At 41.9% G+C, this 23,386-nt stretch overlaps 2 protein-coding genes across 2 annotated transcripts in view; one reads left to right on the plus strand and one right to left on the minus strand.

Annotated features, from left to right (window-relative positions):
* Window positions 1–9,958, plus strand: part of PMPCB (peptidase, mitochondrial processing beta subunit) — a 55,399-nt gene extending 45,441 nt beyond the window's left edge. Inside the window, 2 exon segments of the mRNA XM_030216406.1 lie at window positions 9,615–9,690; window positions 9,791–9,958. Coding sequence (XP_030072266.1) covers window positions 9,615–9,690; window positions 9,791–9,855 — 141 coding nt within the window. The 3' untranslated portion in view covers window positions 9,856–9,958.
* A 99-nt stretch (window positions 9,959–10,057) lies between these two features.
* DNAJC2 (DnaJ heat shock protein family (Hsp40) member C2) overlaps window positions 10,058–23,386 on the minus strand; it is a 41,486-nt gene continuing 28,157 nt past the window's right edge. The window contains exons 13-17 of the mRNA XM_030216405.1: window positions 21,588–21,772; window positions 19,470–19,570; window positions 15,136–15,246; window positions 13,302–13,456; window positions 10,058–10,211 (exon numbers count right to left, since the gene is read on the minus strand). Coding sequence (XP_030072265.1) covers window positions 10,137–10,211; window positions 13,302–13,456; window positions 15,136–15,246; window positions 19,470–19,570; window positions 21,588–21,772 — 627 coding nt within the window. The 3' untranslated portion in view covers window positions 10,058–10,136. The remainder of the gene's footprint in view (window positions 10,212–13,301; window positions 13,457–15,135; window positions 15,247–19,469; window positions 19,571–21,587; window positions 21,773–23,386) is intronic.

The raw sequence follows: 23,386 nt of genomic DNA on the forward strand, positions 1-23,386 counted from the left end.
CACTGAGCTAAGCTGTGAATCGAGCAAGGTTTCAGTTTGCTCACACAATATCATTATCACATTCTAATCTTGGAGCCATTAAAAGTGAAAGTAGGACTAATCCCAATTGCTGAGGAATAATGCCCCAAAACCCATTTTGCAATAATTGCCTAAAAGTGTCCCCACAATGGAATGCCAATCAGCGGTATATAAAAAAAAAAATATGAACCTCACTTAGCTTCTGGGTACACAAGCTATTGCTCAGCTACTGTAGGAGTGTTATTCTCTGGCTTTGTTTTTTTGGGGGGGAGGGGGTCCTGTAACTTGGGAATTTTTTTTTACTGACCCCCCCAACCCACTCTTATTTGCTTCCTGTCTGTAAACAAACTCCCAGTTTCTTAGCCTTGCCCTAGTGGAGCAGGAAGCCTACCCACACTGATCCTGGCCATCTATATCTCTTCTGATCTTGATGTCATCTGAGACCCCTCAAGAAAGAAACTCATTTGGATAAGTTGGCCTGGGCTCTATGTCAGAAATATGGATGTGATATGATATTGGGCTTTTGTGACCATGCTTGAAACAGAAATCTTGATGTGATATGATATTAGGCTTTTGTGACCATGCTTGAAATAAATCGCTTTAAGCCTAGAAAAGCATCTCTGCAACTAAACCATGTTACAGCAGGACTTTGTTAGGTTCTCCATAACCCTAGTCATCTCCCCACTGTTCACCATCCTCTGGAACTGCAAGCTCACTTTCAAAGGGAAGTGTCTCAGTTTCCCTTCTAAAATGTACCTAACAAAGGTTCATAGTTTGCATCTATTTCAGTATAGATCCAATGTAGGTGCTGCAATTTCAAAATGACATTCCTCTGTGTAATGGTATTTTTTTTTTTTTTGTACCCCGCACTTTCCCACTCATGGCAGGCTCCTTGAGCTCCTTGTTCTCTACATGGCTAAAAATATACCTGCTGTACCCTTACCTACAGTGAGTGTGGTAGGGGTAATAATCAGACCTTAGATAGGTACAAACATCTGATTGTTTCTGATAACTGTCATAAATACATCTGCATTGTGTGTTTTGATTGGGGGTAAGATGAATATGACTGGCACAAGCAGCAGGAGGTGGTGAAACGGTAACGGAATTCAAGAATGCATAGGATGAGCACAAAGGATTTGTATATCAAAAGAGAATGGAATCAAAACAGCTTAGCCATACTTCAGCAGCAAATCTAGTAGTTGGGAAGTAAGGCTAGTGCTAGATAGACTTCAAAGGTCTGTGATCTAACCATAGCTAGATAGAGCTGGTTGGACTGGAGTGGGTTTTGATAGCAACTCCAATTGTTGAAAATTAAGCCAGTGCCCTGAAAATGGCAAGGACAGCTCAAGGTCAAGTATGCATATGCATACCGTGCTTAGAGTTATTGTGCTGGGCAGACTGATGGACCATTCAGGTCTTTTTCTGCTGTCATTTATGTTACTACTAGTAAGAAAGGCCCGTTTCTCACACAAATGAAACGGGCGCTAGCAAGGTTATCATGTAGTGGCAATTATGCTTCTAAGGGAACTGTTAGGAGAAATGTTCTGTCATGATAAGTAATAATTGGGACCGGTGTATAATGAGTAATATGCTCCAGGGGTATGAGATACGGATTGTTTTATCTATGGGTTTTTTTTTTTTGTTTTAATCTTTTTTTTTTTTTTTTTTGTGATTTTTATTTATAGTATTTTTTTTAAGTTAGAGTACGCAGAAATTGTAAAATTTTTATTAGAAATATAATGGTTGTTTACATTTGCAAGATTTCTTTATAAACAATATTTTTAGTGAAAACTTTGTTACAATGAGGGGAAAAGCTTTCTTTGTTCAGGACCATCTATGACTTTTACAATTGCATCAGAAGACTTTCGAACTTGTGAAAATGCTACATACAGTTGGCCATGTGTAAACACTGGTTCTGGTAGGAAAATGCCAACTTTTTCAAATGTTTGTCCTTGTGACTTGTTAATTGTCATTGCAAAAGCCAATTTCACAGGAAATTGTTTTCTACGTAATGTTAGATGGTACTAGTTCAATACATGGTATAAAAACAGTACTCCCTGCAGTTAACCCAGTGATTACTTGACTAATAATGAGGTTAGGTTTCAAGTCTTTGACTATTAAGCGAGTTCCGTTACATAAACCTCTCCTGTAATTTAAATTCCTGAGTAGATTAATTATGGCTCCAATTTTTAAATGCAGTTTATGGCAAGGCATGCCAGTTGGAGTTTGTTCATGAAGGAATTCTATAGGGTATAACTGATGTTCCTCATCATTAGCGTCATGAATGGAGTCCGAACTTAAATAAATAATTGTCTCACCTTCTAAAATATTTAGAAAAGCTTCATTTATCTTGTCAACATGTGCATTTTTTAGGCAAAGAATAGCCTTTTTAGCAAAGTTGTAAACAGTATCTGTGGTAATTTTTTCTCCAAAAACGGCATTAACTATATCGCCGTCACAAATATGGTTCTGTGGGATTTTGATAATATCTTTGAAACCGTCTGGACATGGAAGATTTCCGTCTGCTAAAGTAATAAGCCAGTTGTTGAAATCTGGGTCTACAGAGCGGACATTGTTGTTTAATTTTAGTATTTCATTTTTTTTCCATAGTTGATTTAACTTAATGGTTGCTTCAATAATTTGAGCTCGATCACCGTGTGGTACCACTGGTAGAGTTTGTCTAAAATCGCCACCAAGGAGAATAACTTTCCCGCCAGATGGTTTCTGATTGTTCATGATGTCTTTGAGGAGTCTATCTACAGCAGTAAGTGCTATACTGGGTGCCATAGTTGATTCATCCCAAATAAGGATTTTAGCATCTCTAATGATGGAAGCATCGTTTGATGTTAATCTGATACTTCATGTTGACGTTTCCAGTAGAGGAACAGGTAACTTAAACTGTGAATGATAAGTTTGTCCTCCTGGAAGGAGGTTTGCAGCAATTCCTGTAGAAGCAACAGGTAGTGCAATTCCTCCATCTCCTCAGATGTTGCTCAGGATAGTGTTATACGTATACATTTTTCCACTTCCACCAGGACCGTCTAGGAAGAAGCACATGTGGGTTATGTTTTTTGTATTGCAGGCAGAAAGTATAGTATGAAATGCTTCCCTTTGCTCATTATTTAGGTTTTCAAGCATTTGTTGAGCTTTACGGTTTTCACCTGCAACGTTGAAGGCAAGTTTAGGATCTTCTGTTCTCTGGATGATTGTTGGTAAACCAAAGTGTTCAAGTTTTTTGTCATGTGTAGTCAGAACGTCCTGGATTTTCTGAAGGCACAATTGTTCACAAACAGAGCAATCACCTTGGCAACCATGGATGTGTTGAAAATCTTGTATCGTAGTAAGTTTGTATTTTTGGAAAATTTGTAATGCATTTGATGTTACGGAAAAAACACAAATGTATGCAAAAAGGTGTCTGATTTCATGAGGCATGCTGCATGTGACTGCATTGTCTAAGGTGTTCTCCCACAGAGCTTCATCGTCAATGAGCCCCATTTTCTTGGCTGCATCTTGAAATGTATTATAAAGAATACGTTCAACTGTTTTTAAGTCTTCAAATGACTTAGCCCCTGGTTGGTTTAGTAGAATTACCCTTAAACAGCAACGCTCAGGGTCTGCTGGAAAATTAACTGCATATATTCTCTCAATTGTTTTGTCATGTCTTGCTTTTCTACGTTTCCACTTCCATTCTGTTTTGTCAAAAGTATAGTACATAGGAATATCTATGTACAAAACGGTCTCTGGAGGATTCTCTTCTGCATTAAGTTTAAACCACGCTGTTAAAGTGGTGTCCGTTGTTCTGGCTCTTTGTACTGCAGCCTCAACTTTGTGAGGATGTAAAACAATGCTTTGTTGATCTAGTAAGTGTACTTCCAATCTCTGGATAGTGTGTGATGCATTTCAAAGCCGTTTAATTGCCATGCAGCTTCGGGAGCACTAACATATCTAGAGTCAGTAAACGTTTTAATTTCATCATGTTGTAAAGTTTGGTGCTCTGTAATAACCACATTGGCACAATCGTGTCCTTTATAGACATATTTAAAGAGGTACTTGACACTTTTAATAGATGCACATACTTCTACATTTATATGGGAATTGTACTTTAAGAAAGGGTTATAAGGGACAACCCAAGTGTTATTAATGAATTTTCCATTTAAGAGTGTACCTACGCCGTTATCCCTTCTGCAGTATTTAGGATATCCGTCACAGTTCTCAATAGTTTCATTTTGGAAGGGTTTTGGAAACTGTTTAGAGCACTTCCCATTAAGCATGCAGGGAAAATTTAAGTTATGGTCACTGCATGGGCCATGTATCGTAAGTTTAGCAACTATTGCCTGCAGACGTGGAAAGTTGTTTTTTTTTCAGGAATTTCAGTGCATACGATTTGGTCAATTATTTCCTTTCTTTTTGGCTTATGTTCCTCTTTCAAGATAATTAATATACAAGCGTGAAGTAAACCACGCTTTTGAAATTCAGTGACATGAATTTTTGCAAGAAGCACACCAAGTATGTGTTTTTTGCATATATCGTGTAGTAACTCTTTTAGTTTTAAATGAAACACCCTTGCCAATAAGTCAGGTCGAAACTCTGGTGCCTGACTTTTTTTTTTTAGATTTTGAGTAATTTCTTCCCATCTTGGGTTGCAGGTCATAGTAATGAACAAATCTAGCTTGCCATATTTGCGAACTATTGCCATTGCATCCTGATAATTTTGATGCATATTTCTTGGGGTGCCGGCAAATGATGATGGTAAAATAAATGCCTGGCCAGGTGTAATTCCTTCATTTGCAGCTTCACTTGCAAGGTGGTCCATTAACCCGGAGTATTTTTCAACTCTTAAGAGTTTTTGATTTTGTCAAATATAATTTAGTCTGTTTGCCTCAGTTTTAATATATGCATCAACAAAATATTGTTGCGTTAGTTTTCCTGCACTAAGAAAAGGATTGAATTCATCTCTTAGTGCCAAACGGTACCCATAGTACTGCATTTGCGTAACTCTTACTCTTGTATTCTTTGCTTTGGAACGCAGGTGCATTATACATTTTGGTTGTTTAGACAAAGGAATATGTATCCCCCAGCTCTGATTTCCATATGGAAAGAGTAATGGATATACCATTGGTTGTAGATTGGGGTCCGACACACTGATTATCTCAGTTTTGTTTTCATTTGGCTTGTTTTGGCAGTGTATTATTAGATCTTGATGTAAGGGTGGTTCCCCATCTGTATTTTGAAAAATGAAAGCCACCTCATTTGGGGGGGAGGTAGGAAACTGGGGAAGGAGAGGGACAGTTGAGGTAAGGGGAATACTTGCAAGGGGATGAGGGAGAGAGGAAGAGAAAAAGGAAAAGCTGGTAGGTAGATGAGAGCTGAAAAGGGTGAAAGAAAGGGAGAATGAGGGTAGAATCAAATGGGTAGATATAAAGGCAGAGAAGAAAAAAAAAGACCATCATAGATCAGTGGCAGACGGATATAGAGAAGGAAAAGATGAGAGAAAAAAATGGAAAGGCAAACCTGGAACATAATTTGGGAGAAGACTAACAAACGGAAAGTGGAAAAGAGGACCTGCCCAATCAGATAACTGAAAAGCTCAGACAACAATGGTGTAAAAACAAAAATACTATTTAATACTTTTTATGGCTTGGGATGTGTCTACCTTGAGAAATGTACATCCAGTTTTTCTATTGAGCAGACTACAGGACAAAATGTGTTTCTTTTACCAGTATTGTCCCACTTACAGAGTCTGGCTTTCTTGGGTGGAGGGGGGGGGGGTGTTTTGTGGTCCCTATGGTGTGGATCTATCTGTATTCTGCATGTGTGAGGTGAAGGATTCTGTAACAGTCCAGCTTGTTTTCATTTCCCAGTGGTAGGTATATTGTTGCTATAGGGCCCAGTGTAGTAGTTATATACTGTTATTTCATAGGTGAATTAGGGTTCTTATGGTTTGGTAAGTTTGCCATGTTGGTTTTGAATGTGTGTTTGCAGGGTTTTGTGCTATTTTGAAAAGTGCCTGGTCCTATTTGAAAGCAGGCCCTTGGCACCCAAAATAAAAATGCTCAACTAGTGGTCTCCACACACCCAGCTGAAGAACTGTTGGCATGGGAAGGAAGTGAAAAATCAGTGGTCCAAGCTAAAGGCTGCTATAAATATGGCAAGTGATTTTTACACAGGGAAAGTAAACAAAAACAAGAGAAACAGGAAGCCTATATGGTTCTCTAAACAAGTAGGTGAAAAAATAAGAGCAAGAGGCTTTATTCCAGAAATACAGAAGAACACGAGAGGATCATGGAAAAGATTATCGGATTAAACTCAAAGAAACGAAGAGGGAAATAACGGCTAGCGAAAGCACAAATGGAAGAAAAAAATGGCTAAAGATGTAAAGAGAGATGACAGCATTTTTCAGATATATTGGAGAAAGGAGAAAAGATAGTCATTCTCATTAGCTTTCAGTCTTGCAATTCTGCGCCTATGTGGAGAGTAATGAGGATAAAGCGAATGTGCTAAACAATTACTTCTTTGGTATTCACGGAAGAAAATCCTGGAGAAGGAGTATGGTTGGCTGCCGAGGGAATATCTGGGAATGGAGTGGATATTGTGTTATTTACAGAGAATTTATAAACAGCTTGAGAAGCTGAAGATGGACAGAGCGATGGAGCCAGATGGGATACATCCCAGGAGACGGAGGGAACTCAGGGAAGTCCTGGCAGGACCTCTTAAAGATTTAATAGATCTTTAGAGATGGGAGAGGTTCCGCGGGATTGAAGACGAGCAGATGTGGTCCCTCCTTCACAAAAGTGAGACGGGGAAGAAGTGGGAAACTACAGACCAGTAAGTCCCATGTCGCTGCTGAAAGGAAGGATAGTTAACTTTCTAGAAGCCAACGGGTTAAAGGATCTGAGGTAACATGGCTTTACCAAAGGAGAATCCTACCAAATGAATCTTGACTTTTTTGACTGGGTGACCAAAGAACTGGATGAAGGACGTATGCTAGATGTAATCTACTTGGATTTCAGCAAAGCCTTTGATACGGTCCCCCATAGAAGACGCGTGAATAAGCTGAGAGGGCTGAATTGATAAGAAACTGGTTGACCGACAGATGGCAGAGGGTGGTGGTAAACTGAGTCCGCTTGGAGGAAAGGAAGGTGAGCAGTGGAGTTCCTCAGGGGGTCTATGCTGATTAATATATTTGTGAGAGATATTGCTGAAGGGTTGGAAGGAAAGGTTTGCCTTTTTGTGGATGACACGAAGATAGTCCATAGAGTGGATACCCTAGAGGGAGTAGAAACAATGAGAAGGGATCTCAAAATATTAGAAGAATGGTCAAGGGTCTGACAGTTAAAATTTAATACTAAGGTATCTCTTCAGTTCAATCTGGTGTGATAAATGAATAATGTCAACAATTCCACCAGTGAATATTCCTGTATTGTATGTTTTATATATATTTTTTTAATATGCAGTGCTCAGAACTTGCTCGTGCAAGCAGGGATGAGTCTGAATCGAGATCACTCCCGCCTTATACACAGTTGAGAAATACATTCCTTTGAGAACACCATGATGGTGAAACGTGGCCCCATGGGAATAACGATGGAATTATAATTTTAACTTCACTACAGCACAAGGGTGAAGGTCCAGCAGCAACGACACCAGCCCTATCATTGGCACCAGTTGACCATCTACAGATAAGTGATCCTGTCTATAAGTCAGTAGTGGTCGAATACCTATGATCTAATGTAGTGGTCTTTAAAATTAGGAGGTAGGCAGGACCAGTGCTATGATGGTTGGTTGCTGCGGGCCGACTCCATAACATATGGTGTATGGCACATGAGCAAGTTCTGAGCACTGCATATTAAAAAAAAAATGTATAAAAAATATATATATAAAACATACAATACAGGAATATACACTGGTGGAATTAGTTAAGAAGTGCAGTGATGCACTTGGAATGTAGAAACCCAAAAGAGAGATAGCAGATAGGAGGGGAGAGATTAGTAAGCTCCTCAGGAGAGAGACCTTGAGGTGATGGTGCCCGAGGATCTGAAAGTGAAGAAACAAAGCGACAAGGTGGTGGCCATGGCCAGAAGGATGCTAGGCTGCATAGAGAAGGGTATAACCAGCAGAAGAAAGGAAGTGTTGATGCCCCTCCACAAGTCGTTGGTGAGGCCCCACTTGGAGTACTGTGTTCAGTTTTGGAGGCTGTATCTTGCTAAAGGTGTAAAAAGACTGGAAAGGGTGCAAAGAAAAGCTACCAAAAATGTGTTCAAATATTTGAAAGGTATTAATCCACAAACAACCTTTTCCGGAGACGGGAAGGCATTAGAACATGAATTGAGATTGAAGGGAGCAGACTCGGGAGTAATGTATTGAAGTATTTTTTTCACGGAGAGGGTGGATATATGGAATGCCCTCCTGCGGGAGTTGGTGGAGATAAACAGTCATGGAATTCAAACATGTGAGTAAACAAAAAGGAATCCTGTTTAGAAGGAATAGATCCATGGAATCTTAGCAGAGATTGGGTGGGAAGCAAAACCAGTGCTGGGCCGATTTCTACAGTCTGTGCCCTGATTGTGATTGAATAGATATGGATGGGCTGCAGTGTAAATTTTAAGGGGCTTTGATGTTAACTTCAGAAGTTTTAGTACAAGAACAGTGCTGGGCCAACTGCTACGGTCTGTGCCCTGAAAATGGCAAGGACAAATCAAACTTGGGTATACATATAAAGTATCGCGTACCATTTATAATGAGTTTATCTTGTTGGGCAGACTAGATGGACCGTACATCTCTAGCTGCCGTCATTTACTATGTTACTATGTGTCTCTTGCTCCTGAGGTGATAATGACAATCTGAATATTTTTTGTGTGATACAGAACTGGAGGTGCAGAGTTTATATTGAAAGATTCTGTCCAATCCCTGCAGCGAACCCAGACTTCTAGCCACACAGAAGAATTTATTGAATGATGCTATCAATTATAATGATGGTTTTACCTGGTAGCTGAAGCTAGCTGGAAGGAGAGGGTTTCTTTATGCATAGACCTCAATGGTATCCTAGTTTGCTAATTTAAAAATGGGGGTGGGGTGTGTGATGTGGAAGGCATGCTGTGCAGAAATGTCATTTTGGCTATCCCCCACCCCAAGTATTTCTCTCTGGAGATGCCACTATCTTGAATTCTTAACATGTTGTGTGTGACTGGTGGAATTGTTTTAACTGTTGATGTGAAGCAGAGCTTATGGCCCTTCCTCATACAATTTAACAAATGTTTTGCCAAGCAAAAGGGCTGCAGAACTCTAGATGTCAACATTTCAAAATGAATAGGGTGTTCTAAACAGACTACAAATTATCCCTCCCTTGCCACACTAAAAAAAAAAGGATGCTCAGCACCTACTGACCTGGGCCCCTGTACACAGCACAGCTGAGCCTTACTTATTAAATGCTGTTTAGAAGATTAACAACCCCCCCCCCCCCCCCCCCCCCCCCGTTAAGCTGTGCGCTAATGCTGACATAGCTCATGCAAATGTGTTGAAATTGCTGTGCAGCTTAGTGAATGGGGGGGGGGGGGGGGGTAAGTACATTACTTTAAACTGCTTTTCTTTTTCCCTTTCAGGCTGTTGATGCGAAGACTGTCCGAGATGTTTGCACTAAATATATTTATGATAAGTGTCCAGCTGTTGCTGCTGTTGGTAAGAGTTGATTGCTTGGACACAGAATGAAATAAGGCAGTTACTTTTTTTTTTTTTAATATATTCTGTTCATTGGTCTGGTTTGTTTTAAATCCCCCAGGTCCGATTGAACAGCTGCCAGATTACAACAGAATTCGAAGTGGGATGTACTGGCTGCGGAGTTAAGAACACAAATTAAACATTAAAAAAAAATGTTTTTAGTGTTAACCAAAGCATTTGATAAATTCTGATTTATGTTTATGGCTGGCTAATAAAATTATTTTGTATAGTTTCAAGTCCTCTTATTATGGTCCAGGGCAGGAAGCTATTTCCTCTCTCTAAGACCAGGCTGTGAGCTCCAGTGGCACAGAAAAGGATATACAGGATGTTTGTTAAATAAAGCCCTCTGCGGTATTTGTCTTTTTATTATAAAACAACAACAACAAAAAGTGACACTAGCCAGAGTCTCATTTCTTTACTTTAGCAGCATTCAGCACCTGTTCCTGGACAGCTTTCTTGGCTTTCACCATTTCAACAAGTTCCTGTGTTTCAAACAAAGGGGAAAAAAAAAAAGTTTAGATTTTGTAAAACATCAACAGCTTTAATACATGCATCATTACATTTTCTACTGCACGCTAATGCAGATAATGAAAATGAGAAAAACAGTACAGTAGTACCAACTGAAATAGGCTGCTGGGAGCTGCTGTCAGCTCCTACAGGAAGCCGTGGACAGAAGAGAGAGAAGGCCTACTCTCACCATGACTGCCTTGATTGGCCACTGTTGGAAACAGAATACTGGGCTAGACAGACCACTGGTCTGACTATGCTTATCTTCTTAAGAAGCAGAGTTCTGCTTAGGACTGGAACAGACTAATTCAGCCCAAAATATGACAGTAAAGTCTACCTAGAAAATCAAATCAATTATAAAGAGTTTTAAAAAAAAATGGTACAAAAAGCACCTGCAGACTGGTGGGAGATGTGAACGAGAGCTGTGCACTAAGTATGGCAGACAAGGCTGGACAACATTGTACGTGGTTCTCAACCAGCGCACCATGACAAACCGCTGTGTCACTAGGTCAAGGACAGCTGAGAACTACAAATCAGGAGTAACTGTAGAGAGAAACCACAGACAAATATATATATGGAAGAAAGAGAAATAATGACAATATGGAAGGCTGAAATAGGATCCTTAAAACAAGTTCCTTCCAGTTCTCTTGAAGTAGCACAGAGAGAAACCCAAGATCAAGTAGTGACAGAGGACTGAAATTAAACTACAGCCACAACAGTTGGAAAATAGTTTTAAGTTTTTAGTACAGATTTCTGTGCCAGCTGGGTTGAATCAAGGCAATGCTATATTTTGCCCGTCTCCAGCCCTGGAAAATTCATGTTATTTTGCTGAAAGGACATGGGTGAGCAGGAGGGAGGGGGATTGTGCCAGTATTTGATGCCACAGTCTGAAAAATATCTTTCAAATGGGCAGTTCTGAAATGGAGAGACCTATGATTGTGTCTCAGACTGAAAGGGGAATACAGAGTATTTTCACAAAAATAAGTCATTCCCTTGTTACATCTTATGGGAAACAGTGGTGTTGGACTAAGTGGACTCATTATGCTGCATTGTCCCAAAGAAATAGCATGGAAGCAGCTGGAAGAGGTTACAGGAGAGATGGGTGCAGTTTGGAAGGGGATAAGTGGTTCACTATTCTTCAACTATGTATGTTTCTTGGTTTGGCTTCCCTCTTGACTCAGCTACTGAGCCCTGGCTTTCTATTCTCACTCCTAGCTCAGCTCTGCTACAGGCTAGCTTTTGGGGTATGTGACCTGTGTGGCTGTGCAGGGTACCACGAATGAGGGGTACTGCTACAGTTGTATGTCATCTCTATATCCTTCCACATCATGTAGGCCAGGGAAAGAGTGGGGGGATGATGGTGCTGGGCAGAGAGTGGAGAAGGGGATGTTTGGTAAAAGGACAGAAGTAAGAGGGATGTTGTGCTGGAGTCACCCCTAATAAAGGAGGCGGCACTGTGCCAAAGTTTTTACCACCAAATAAGGTGGCAGTTTCCATTTTTGCAGAAGGCACTACAGTCAATGCTAACTCAGACCCCAAGCCAACCAATAACTAACTGCTAGAGCTTTAGCAGGTGGGCTGGCACACAGTGGATTGATATGAATGCATGCCTTTGGGTTCACCGATTACCTGTTCAGCATGTGATCTTTGGGATTTTCAGGCTGAGGGCAGGAAGCAGAACATACCAATGTGGCCCTAGGGGTTGTGGAGAAACTGATTGCTGAGCTTCCAAGGTTTGTGCATATAGGTGGTGGAGCAGCTCTTAGGGCCTTTCTGGATGTAGAACTGCTGTTATATTTCAGTCTGTCAGTTCTAGATATGAACAGTGTCTGGGGCTCTGGGAAGGGAGAGTAGGAATATGCCACGAAGAGTAGGGATAAAAAAAAAATGTGAAATGGAAGGTAAATCTGCTTAGAAGGTAGGAGTCATGGGTGAACCTAGGGGCGGGGCACTGACCAAGGTAGAGTGAGAGGGAACCTAACTGGAGGAATTACTGTAGGAGGAGGCAGGTCAGGTCAAGAGGAAGTACAGAGTAGAGAAGTATAGAATGAGGGAGTAGGTATTGGGGGAGGGGGCAATAATCATCCTACCCCCAAAATAAAAGTCAAACTGCATTGGGAGAAAGAAGTGAGGGGGAAAACAGAATAAAATGACAGGAGGAAGAAGACATTAAGGCGGAGAAGGACTGAGAAAGAAGGGGTGGTCTGAAAGAAAACAGTGAATAATGTGTACATGTTAAGTACAGAAGAGGGATTATTGAGGACTGACTGGGAGGGGGAGAATATGGTTTGTATAGATAGGCCTGGGTGGCCTAGAAGGTATAGCATGAGCGTGGTGTAGATGGGCTGGGAGTAGGATGGTAAACTGTGGTGATGGGTTGTGGAGGAAGAGAGATTGGTGGGACTTGCACTGCTACCTCTAACATTTCTTTTACCCACAAGTCCTCCCCGTGTATGCACCACCTGCTTTGCACTTCATTTAAAGACAACCCACCGTGCTTTACATTTCCTTTATATTTGTACTTGGTAATTTGTGAAAAGTTGAGCACCCCCAATCATTTCAAAAAGTTGGCTCCTATGAGCCATATAGGATATGTGTGTATGACTGTTGAGTTCAGTTTTTGCTCCTTGGACTGGCTGGTGCTTGGGATGCTATAGCAGTACTTGTACCCTGCCAGGGAGGGGAGTTCGGCCAATACATAATAGTGGCATTGTGTGGTCAGAAGGCACGGGAGGGAGCTGAGGTCTTTTGGTGCAACAGTTGGGCTATACCAGTACTTCCCTATCTTTCTGTACCTGTAACCCCATGATTGTGGCCAATTGTGAGACCCCACCCCCTTGAAGTGTAGAATAATGATGTACCAATGGAGAGCCCACCTAGGTTGTGACCCCGTTTAGGGTCCCAACCCACAGCTGGGGAGAGTGAGAGTTAAAAATGGGGAAACATGGGTAGTTGCAAATGAAAGCTCAAGGTACCATAACCGTAATAGGGGCTGCCATCAACTGAGCTGGAAGGGCCCCAAAAAAAAGAGTTAATTAGAAGAGTAACCAAGTGGCATGTCAAACCTTGTAGCGCTTCATACAGTCCTTCTTAGACCGACCAGGTACAGCTGCTGCTATTTTCTCCCACCTTTCAGGAGTATTTACAGGATATGTTTTCAAGGCTTGTTCTAACAGTTTTTGCTCTTCTGTAGTCCATGGGACCAAGTCTGCACCTGGGCCTATAAAATGAATAGAAACAAATGCTAAAGGTTAATGCAAACCAATGGCCACACATTATTACTAACTTATTGATAGCACTCGTTCTCTAGACTAGGGGGTGGCAAGCTGCAATCCGAGAGGGCTGTACACCTGTCTGGTTTTCAGGCCCTTTCCCACAAATATTCATGAGATACATTTGCATACAGTGGGAGCAGTGCATGCAGATATCTAATGCATATTCATTAGGGGATATTCTGAAAACCAGATTGGGTTGTGTCCCTCCAGGATTGCAGTTTGACAGCCCTGCCCTGAAGACTTCACTTGCATGCAGGAGTGGGATAAAAATCCTCTGCTTGCTAAAACAGCCATTGCTTGAATGACTACCTTGTGTACAGGTCATGGGCTCCCTGTACTTGTTAAATAGTTAAAAGATTTAGCAGTAGCAATCAGGTGAGTAAGAATGCAGTGCTCTCATGCAAAGAAAAGGAATGCAAGGCAATGCCTTTTAATTTTCTGTAACAAAACTCTTGTTTCCTCAGCAATCCTCCAGACCGTTCAAGAGGCTTGGGTTATGCACTCCTACCAGCAGAGGGAAAATGAGAACACTAAAACTTCTTATACAAGTAGCCTGTGCAGACCTTCTACTAAACGCGCTGTGATTGGCTCAGAGACTTCCAGGTCTCTCAGCTGAGTGAAGCTGAGACGTATTTTATTATTGTGGAAGTGAATGACGCCGCTTTTTTCAATGGCTAGCCTCAACTGCACTTTTGTTTTTATTATTGCTGGGGGGGAGAGGCGGCGTCTTCATGCGCAGAGCAGCCAGCATAACTCTTTGCTGCTCTGCGCATGGCCAACTGTTTTACGATGGAATAGAGAATGCAAGTGAGCTACAACGAGTAGCTCATTTGCATTCCCTTTCCTTGATGCATAGCCGTTCCCTACCGATTCGCTATGGAATTTGGTAGGGAATGGCTCTAACCATGACTTTAGTGCATCTGGCTCCAAATCTTAACCAAACATCAAAATTTCATATATTCAGAAGTAATCCTGGTATCAAGAGGCAGGATATAGTCCTGCTGCAAGTTCAGCATAACGTTTTTGAAGGAAGTCTGTCTAATATAATGGGAGTACCAGCCTTTTGAAAACTAAAATTTAAAAATAAAAATTTGTTCTGAGTGCCACAATACTGTATAATCCCAAGGCCTCATATGCTGCTACAGCAATGGAAATATCTGACTTACTAGGATCAGAGTCTCAAATACTGTTATCCAAGTGGCTTTAGAATGAACTGGACAGCTTGTCTGCCCTAATAAGTCTCCAGCTGTGTAAAATAATCACTATTTCTTTTCCATGTAGAGTGGTGACGCTATCAGCAATAACTGTCTCCAAGTCTAACACCTTGTTTCATAGGAATCAGGCAATCTGCAGCCCCTGGCTCAAACACGTATAAAATGAGGAGGGGCAGTGAATCTTGAGACTTGGCAACTCATTGTGTATGTATGTAGGTAGGTTGCAAGTTTCTAAAGACCAGGAAGAACCTGATCATGAGGTTAGCACTACAATACCACAGGGCCTGGCAACAAACGAAGTCCTTCAGCACTAGAAAACCAGCCCACTGATGTCAGGAAGAGCTGAAATGCCCAACTGCCTGGCCTTTCCATCATATTTTCAGGATGCGATTCTCTAATCACCCCCTCACCTTCAAAGCGTTCAGAAGGGATGGCATTATCCACTACGTCAGCCACCACCCCATGCTCCTTTTTAAATTTGTCAAAGGCTTTCTTGTTCATATCATCCTTTTGATGAGGATCTGAATTGAAAACAAAACACAAATTGAAAGAGAGATCACTAAAGATTGAGAAGCTCAGAAAAGTATAAAATTACAAGTTGAGATAAACATACAAAACAACACTTTGTCTAAAATACACCATGAAAGTCCATTCTTCAAAAGTGTTCTGAATTACACAAAACTAAAAATATTTTTATTTTTAAATGTTAATTTTCAAAGAGCTGGGTTAAGCTGCAGTTGAGAATTAATGAAACTACTTTAATTTACTACTAACGTAATAACACAGTAAATAACTGCAGATAAACACCAGTACTACTAACTAGCATTTCTAAAGCGCTACTAGGGTTACGCAGCGCTGTACAATTTAAACATAGAAGGACAGTCCCTGCTCAAAGAGCTTACAATCTAAAAGACAAGAGAACAGTTAATCTGATAGGGTGGATAGATTGGGGCATTCTATATATCTCGAGCGGTTAGGCGCCGAAGGCAGCATTGAAGAGGTGAGTTTTAAGCAGGGATTTGAAGATGGGTAGGGAGGGGGCATGGCGTATGGGTAAAGGAAGATTGTTCCAGGCATAGGGTGAGGCAAGGCAGAATGAGCGGAGCCTGGAGTTGGCAGTGATGGAGAAGGGTACTGAGAGAAGGGCTTTGTCCTGTGAGCTGAGGTTACGGGCGGGAACATAGGGGGAGATGAGGGTGGCCCAACCAGTCTTCCCAGTAAGGTGGCTAGAGTTGTACCTGCCACTCCATGGAGGTTACATCCCACTATTTTCTTGTTTAAAGTGTGAAGGTCAGTTAAGTTTAGCTTTGATTCCACCCCCTTGCTATGTAGGGACCCTCTGTGTTTATCCCACATATTTTTGAATTGCATCACTGTTTTTGTCCTCACCACCCCCCACTGGGAGGTATTCCAGGAACCAATACAGTAACCTCAAGAAGAAAAGCAGAAAACCATCACCAAACCATTTGGTATAATATAATTACCCTTCCCTTCTCCCCCCCCCCCCCCCCCCGAATTGATAAGTTGCAATATTTAACTTGATCAACACAAAGAAAAAGAAGCAGGAAAAAAAAGGGGGGGGGGGAGGGAATAGGGATGAGCCATCAAAGAGTTGAAAGCCATCCCCCAGTGCCATCCAGGAAAGAGAGCAATAATTCTGAAGTGTCTGTATTCTTATAACACTCCAGCATACTGTGGAGGAAGAAAGCAAGCCCAGATCCCATCATGCACCCCCTTCCCTGAAATTTAAACAAACAATGAAAAAAAAAATCCACCACAAAATGGATCTTACAGGCTGGGTGTATCCGACTCTCCCATGGCGTGTACTATGAAAGGAGCCCCCCCCCCCCCCCCCCCCCCAATCAATCAGAAGAAATAGGGAAAGATTCCCCCAAAGAAGGGAATCATGAAAAGACTATAACATGTTAAGAACTAGACTCCTGGCTTTGTGAGGTAAGGTCTGTAAATAGGCAACCTCTCCTTCTTTTAAATCGAGAGGCAGAATTGATCCTGTAAAATTCTGGTCTGGAATCTTTGATAGTCCACAACTTCCAGACGCAGAGAGCAAGGATTTCTTGTGTAAGTGGGATGAGTTATGTAGCTCTGGCAAATTAAATCAAATAGTATAGATCCCATCAAAGTTTCGCCCAAACTCACCCATAGGGTGTCTCCCTGGTACAATCAAAATATTCTCCTCCTGAAGGGGCAGTGTAGAAAATTAGAGAGGAAGTGGTCCAGACATAAATCTGATGAGAATAAAATGCTTTGGAGGAAATCTATCAGGGATTATAAGAAAAAAAATTGTAGAAGCTAAAACCCTCTACTATAAAGAGCAAATTGGTCACAACCACCAAAACACCGATAAGGTCTTTAACCTTATTAATAAGTTTGTATCGACTGAAAACTTAACATCAGTAACTATAGCCATTCCCTCTGCTAATCAATTAGCTACGTATTTTGAACAACAAGTAACTAACATTAGGGGGGTTGTGTTGCAACTTATGGCCACTGATGTGCAATCTTGCTTCAAGCAGCCTAGTCCGAATGCTGGTATTGCGACTGACCGACTGCGGTCCTCCTTTCTGTTATCCACTTAGGAGACTGTCAAATGCTTTCACAAAGTATTCTTCCTCACACTGCTTCTGGATGCTTGCCCGAATTATTTATTAAAAACTGCACCAGCAGGATTCATTGACCTTCCTCAAGCTCATATCTCGTTTATGCTGACTCAAGGGGCTTTTCCTCAGCAGAAAGGTTCCATAATACTTACCCCAATTCCTAAAAGCACTTCAGTTTCATTGGGAGATGTTACTAATTACAGGCCTGTCGCTTCTATCCCACTGTTAACTAAGGAAATGGAGAGAATAGTTGGTACTCAGCTTATGAATCACCGTTTCTCTTTCTCCCTCTTGCATATATCCCAGTCAGGCTTCAGGCCTTGTTATAGTACCGAGATGGTCTTGACCACCTTAATATCTGATTTTAGGAAAGCAGTCTAGGCTTTTATACTGATGCAATTTGCTATGTCAAGTGCCTTTGACCTTGTTGATCATGAGTTGCTTTTAGGCCTGTTGGATCAATTTGGATTATTATTATTATTTATTACATTTGTATCCCGCACTTTCCCACTAAAAGCAGGCTCAATGCGGCTTACATAGTAATGGGTAACACAGAATTTTGTTATGTAAAGTAGGATATTAAGTATAACATAGTAATAGGATGGATGGGTAGGTAGAGACAGGTGATAGAGAGGAAGGTAAGGTGGGAGATAGAGTTTGGGTCAATGTCGTTTTCTCTTTGGTATATGTAAGGTAGATGGGTTCAAAAGATTAATCTGGGTCCTTTGGGTAGGCTTATTTGAATAAATGGGTTTTTAGTGCTTTCCTGAATGGTAGGTGGTCATGGATTGCTCGGATAGGTCTAGGGAGACCTAATTCCAGACTCCGTTCCTTTTATCCTGCTGCACCTCACGCCTGGAATAGACTTCCCAAACCTGTGTGTCTAGCCCCCTCTTTGGCCGTTTTGAAGTCCAAACTAAAAGCCCACCTCTTTACCACTGGATTGTGTGGGAAGATCCACCAATGGTTCTGCGGCTTCAAAAAATCTAGATCATATCAGGTGAAGTTGTCAGGTTCTCTCTCACCTTCCTGGTCTCCTGACTATGGGGTGACACAGGGCTCGCCGCTTTCTCTAATCCTATTCAGTGTTATGATGGCTCCATTAGGTGAAAGGCTTGAGGCAGCGGGGTTCTGCACTTTTATTTACACAGATGATGTCACAATCTACATCCCTTTCAAGACTGGTCTTCCAGGAATTGTTCCTAAGATTAGGCTTGGTCTGGATTTGTTGGAATCCTGGGCTTCCAAATTTAAGTTTAATAGAGATAAGACTAAATTTCTTGTGCTAACCAACCCCTTTGACCGTACCGCATATAATAATTTTACTATTGACAATGTGTCATACCCCCTAGGGTACTGGGTGTACTATTTGGTAGTCATCTCACGTTCGAGCCTCAGGTTTCCTCAGTAGTGAAAAAAATCTTTTAGGTCTCTTTGGAAGCTGAAGAGAATCAGATCACATTTCTCGCCAGACATCTTTAGCCTGCTAGTTCAATCCTTGGTTTTAAATCAGTTCGATTACTGCAATTCCATCTATGCTGGATGTAAGGAGATTGTCCTAAAAAGGCTACAAATGGCCCAAAATACTGCAGCTAGGCTTGTCCTCGAGGTACACATTTTGATACAGCCACTCCATTATTAAAGCAGGCTGAACTGGTTGCCAATTAAAGCCAGGATTATTTTTAAATTATGCGGTTTTGTCTTTCAAATATTATATGGAATGAAACTGGATTATATGCTGCCCTTAATAACTATTCCCCTAAGCAATATAATCTCTGATTCTAGGACCTACCTTAGACTTCATCTTCCAGATTGCAAAACAGTGCATTATAAGTCAGTTTACTCTGCTGACTTTAGATACCAGGGTGCAAAGTGGAGGAATTCACTTCAAACGACAATCAAGGATTAGCCTGATTACTTGGTATTTCATAAGACTAAACTCTCCTCTTTGAGAGGTTTCTAGCCATTCATGGAGCATTTTAGACTGCAACTGGCCATCAATGGTTTATATTTTGTTTATAGCTTTGTAAACCTTGTCTGTTGTCTATTTACTGTCAGCCATATTGAACTCAAATATGTTCAGGATAATGTAGGGTATAAATGCCTAAATAAATAGATAGAATTACCAAGCTTTTGAAGACTCTTAGCTTTATTGATGACATCCTTAGCGGACCTCTTTATTCCACAAGTTGAGTGCAAATTCATGTAATTGGCAATAACTTCCCACCTAAAGTTAAGGAGAAAAACACATTACACGTAAGTTGAATTTGTACAATCCTTTCCATCAATTCACCTTACCAGAAAATATTTCTGAGAATCTTGCCCACAGCCAGCTTGAGGGCACATGATCTGGACAGCACGAATGCATTGCTACATGACAAAGACCAAACAGATTTGGCAAAAATCAATAACCTCCCCGAGCTAAGTGACAAGCGTCAAAGCAGTAACATCTCTTTCAATCTCTGGAAAAATTAAAAATCTGGTACGAATGTTAGAACAACACCTAACACAAGGACAGGGCTGGTGTTAGGGCTGGGCAATCAGATCAACTGCCCTGGGCCCCTGAGTCTGCCTGAAGCTGAAGGAGGCACAGAGTGCAGGTAGGCTTTGGGACCCCTTCCCCAGTCTCTGCCCATGGCCCTATCATGTTATTAAGACAGACCCAGGGAAAGCCACTGCTTATCCATAGTAGCATGGAATCTTGCTGCTTTGGGGATCCTGCCAGGAACTTGTGAGTTGTGACCTGGATTCAACAGTGTTGGAAATAGGATGCTGAGCTAGATGTACCTTTGTTCTCACTCGGTTTGGCAGTTCCTTATGCAGAGCCGTAGCGAGGGGAGCTGACACCCGGGGCGGGTCGCCGCTGCACCCCCCCCCCCCCCCCCGGGTGCAGCACGGTGCACCCTCCTCCCGCTGGAGCACACCCCCCCCCCCCCCGGAGCGCATACCTGCAGCGAGGGACGGGCGGGAGGGACGGGCGGGAGGGACGGGCGGGAGGGCCGATCCGCCCCGACTGCACGTTGCTGGGGTGTGTCGGCTCCGCGCTGGTTCACTGCTCTTTCTGTCCCAGAACAGGAAGTAACCTGTTCCGGGGCAGAGAGGGCAGTGCACCAGCGCGGAGCCGACACCCTCCAGCGGCGTGCACCCGGGGCGGACCGCCCCCCCCCCCCACCACCACCTACGCCACTGTTCTTATGTTATTATGTCTAAACCCTAAGAAAGAACGATTGAGTTTTGTTCAAAATGATTCCGCATTAAGGAAAACACTGCAGGCTGTTGATCCTTCAGACACACTTTTACCTGGGGAAAGGATGGGCAATCTTCAGCCATACAGTTCACCCAGGTAACAGACATTGAAAGATTTTCAATAAGGGTATCTTATAGTTCTCTCTCTCACCAAACTCGCATGCTGCCTCAAAGGTATCCAGCAAGTCTGGGGCTGGACTAGAGAAACAGGTTCATCCAAAAATGAGAGGCTATATTAACTAAACTAACCATGAATTGGAGTATTTAAGGCTTTTACTAAAATTCACCACAGTTCAAGGCCAAAATTGTACAATGGGAAAAGAGGTTCACACTGACATCAATCACATTTTCTACTAACTTTGGGGGGGGGTGCTGCTAGCTAGCTATCACTACACTCTCCAGGCATTTATATCCAGGGTACCGCCTCAGAACTGTTTAGATTATTGATTGAGTTGCACTTTTATAGTTTGCCTGAACCCAGAGGATTACAATAAATATACAATCAAAAATACGCAGAAAACGCGGAGTTTGCTGGAACTCTCCACTTGTAATGAATACACAATTATCATCTCTATGGAATATCAGGGCCTGCCAACAAAGGAAGGGGAACTCAAAACTCAAGACCACTTATTGCACAGCCAAATGTCTAGCAGGACAATCCTATTTGGGCTGCTATCTGGTTACCTCAAAGAAGTACGTCCTACTGCTGGAAGCATCCACTTTGTGCTAGCAACAGAGCAGTCAGTGACATCAGCAAGATGTTTTGACATCACTCTTGTCATTTCTAGCACCAAATTACTAAACCCAGCAAAGTGGCCTCTTCAAGGTAACCAGCCTGCCAGCTGAAAAATAAGGTGCTTGTATAGTCTCTGTCTCAAAGGGAGTTCTCAACATCTTACAACTTTCAAAAGGGTTTGGAATTGGAAAAAGAATTTGTGAAAGTAAACTCAAAAACAAGTGGTACAGATTTTTTGTGTGAAGGTTGAATTTGCTACTACCTAGCATTGGTTCCAGCAGGAAAGAGATTCACAGCTTTGATAAGTAACTGCAAGTCGTCTTCTGGCCAGTTCTTGCTCCCACTGCCACCCCCTCCTGCAGACTGCTCAGAGCTTCGAGCTGCCTGGCGCATGCGAGCCTCTGCCTCCTCTTTCTCCTTCTTCAGCTGTGCGTTGATTGCTTCGATCTAGCTCAAAGGTGTGCAAAGTAAACCAATTAGAAGCAGTAAGACCACCGGCAGCAAGAATCTTATCTTTTGTCAAGAAATTAAAGTGATCTCATCTAAGACAAGTGCCAAACCTGTGAAGCTCTCCTTTTCAAGAGAATAACAGAATTCAGATATTCTGTGGCTTGCAACTCAGTTTGCTCAAGATCACTCGCTTACACTCACAAACACCTCAGCACCAACACAACAGCACACATTAGGCAGGTTTACGCTGAAGCCAATGCCAAAACAATAGGGACCAGCTGGCTTACATGTAGCGAGCAAAGTGAAGCTAAGTCAGCTCAATTTAATCACACAAGTTGGTCTCCTTATTGCTATTTTGGGTCAATCCAGTTCAGTATTTTATTACCTCCTTCAGTTACATGGGGTTCCCTTTTCTAGGCTTGATATATACACATTATTTTATTTTAATTAATTTATTTATTGGGGTTTATTAACTATCTTTATAAAGAAATTCACCCAAGTCTTGTAGTAATGTTGAACCTTTATTAAAAAAACTTTTTGGTGACATTCATATTTAGGGATTAATGGTATCCTAAAGTGTTAAAGCAATACGAAAAGGGAAGAAAAAGGCACACGGAGAGGAAAAGAGGTCCAGTGAATTTTGTAACTGGAGTTGGAGCTACTAAACAAGCCGTATTTAATCTCTCGCAGACTACTATGCCCGACTAAAAACAAACTGCTGCAAAAAGTGACAATGATAGCGTCAGCCAACGAAAGCCATTCCTTGGAGCCAATGAGAATGGGAGAGAGAGAGCACGAGCTATGGCTGGATCCCACCCACTTCTGACACAGTCTACACTGGACTAAACCTAGCAGCCCAAACAGACCCCACGATGGAATCATGTGCTGTTAGGAAATCACAGGAATCATTTAGACCAGGCTTGTCCAAGTTCAGTTCCTGAAGGCTGCAAGCAGGCCAGGTTTTCAGGATATCCCTAATAAATATACATGTTCACAAAATACAAAAAAAACAGGGTATCTATATTCCAATACAGATGGGTCAATTGTAAGACAAAGGGTCCAGTCGAATATAAGAAGCATTTCTGCATTTTGAAGAACTTTTGTGACTGGTAGTAGGAATGGATCCTCAGAAGCTTAGCCAAAATTGGGTGGCGGAGCAGGTGGGGGAAGAGAGGTTGGTAGTTGGGACGCGAGGATAGTGGAGGGCAGACTTATACGGTCTGTGCCAGAACCAGAGATGGGAGGCGGGACTGGTGGTTGGGAGGCGGGAAATACCGCTGGGCAGACTTGTACGGTCTGTGCCCTGAAAAAGGCAGGTACAAATCAAGGTAAGGTATACATATATGAGTTTATCTTGTTGGGCAGACTGGATGGACCATGCAGGTCTTTTTCTGCCGTCATCTACTATGTTACTATGGTCACACCCTGATGGATTGGGCGTTGGTAACCATAATATGGTGGAGACTCGGTCAGCAAAAACAACGTGTTTGATATATACAGTGTTTTATATGTTGTGGATTTCACAATTTCTTTAGTCTTGAGGTGGACTCTCGTATGATTTGGGAATTTTGAATTGAGAACTGTTGAAGGGTTGTTTTTTTCACAGCCAAT

This window comes from Microcaecilia unicolor, chromosome 10 (genome assembly GCF_901765095.1).
Source record: "Microcaecilia unicolor chromosome 10, aMicUni1.1, whole genome shotgun sequence".
Lineage (NCBI taxonomy): Eukaryota > Metazoa > Chordata > Amphibia > Gymnophiona > Siphonopidae > Microcaecilia > Microcaecilia unicolor.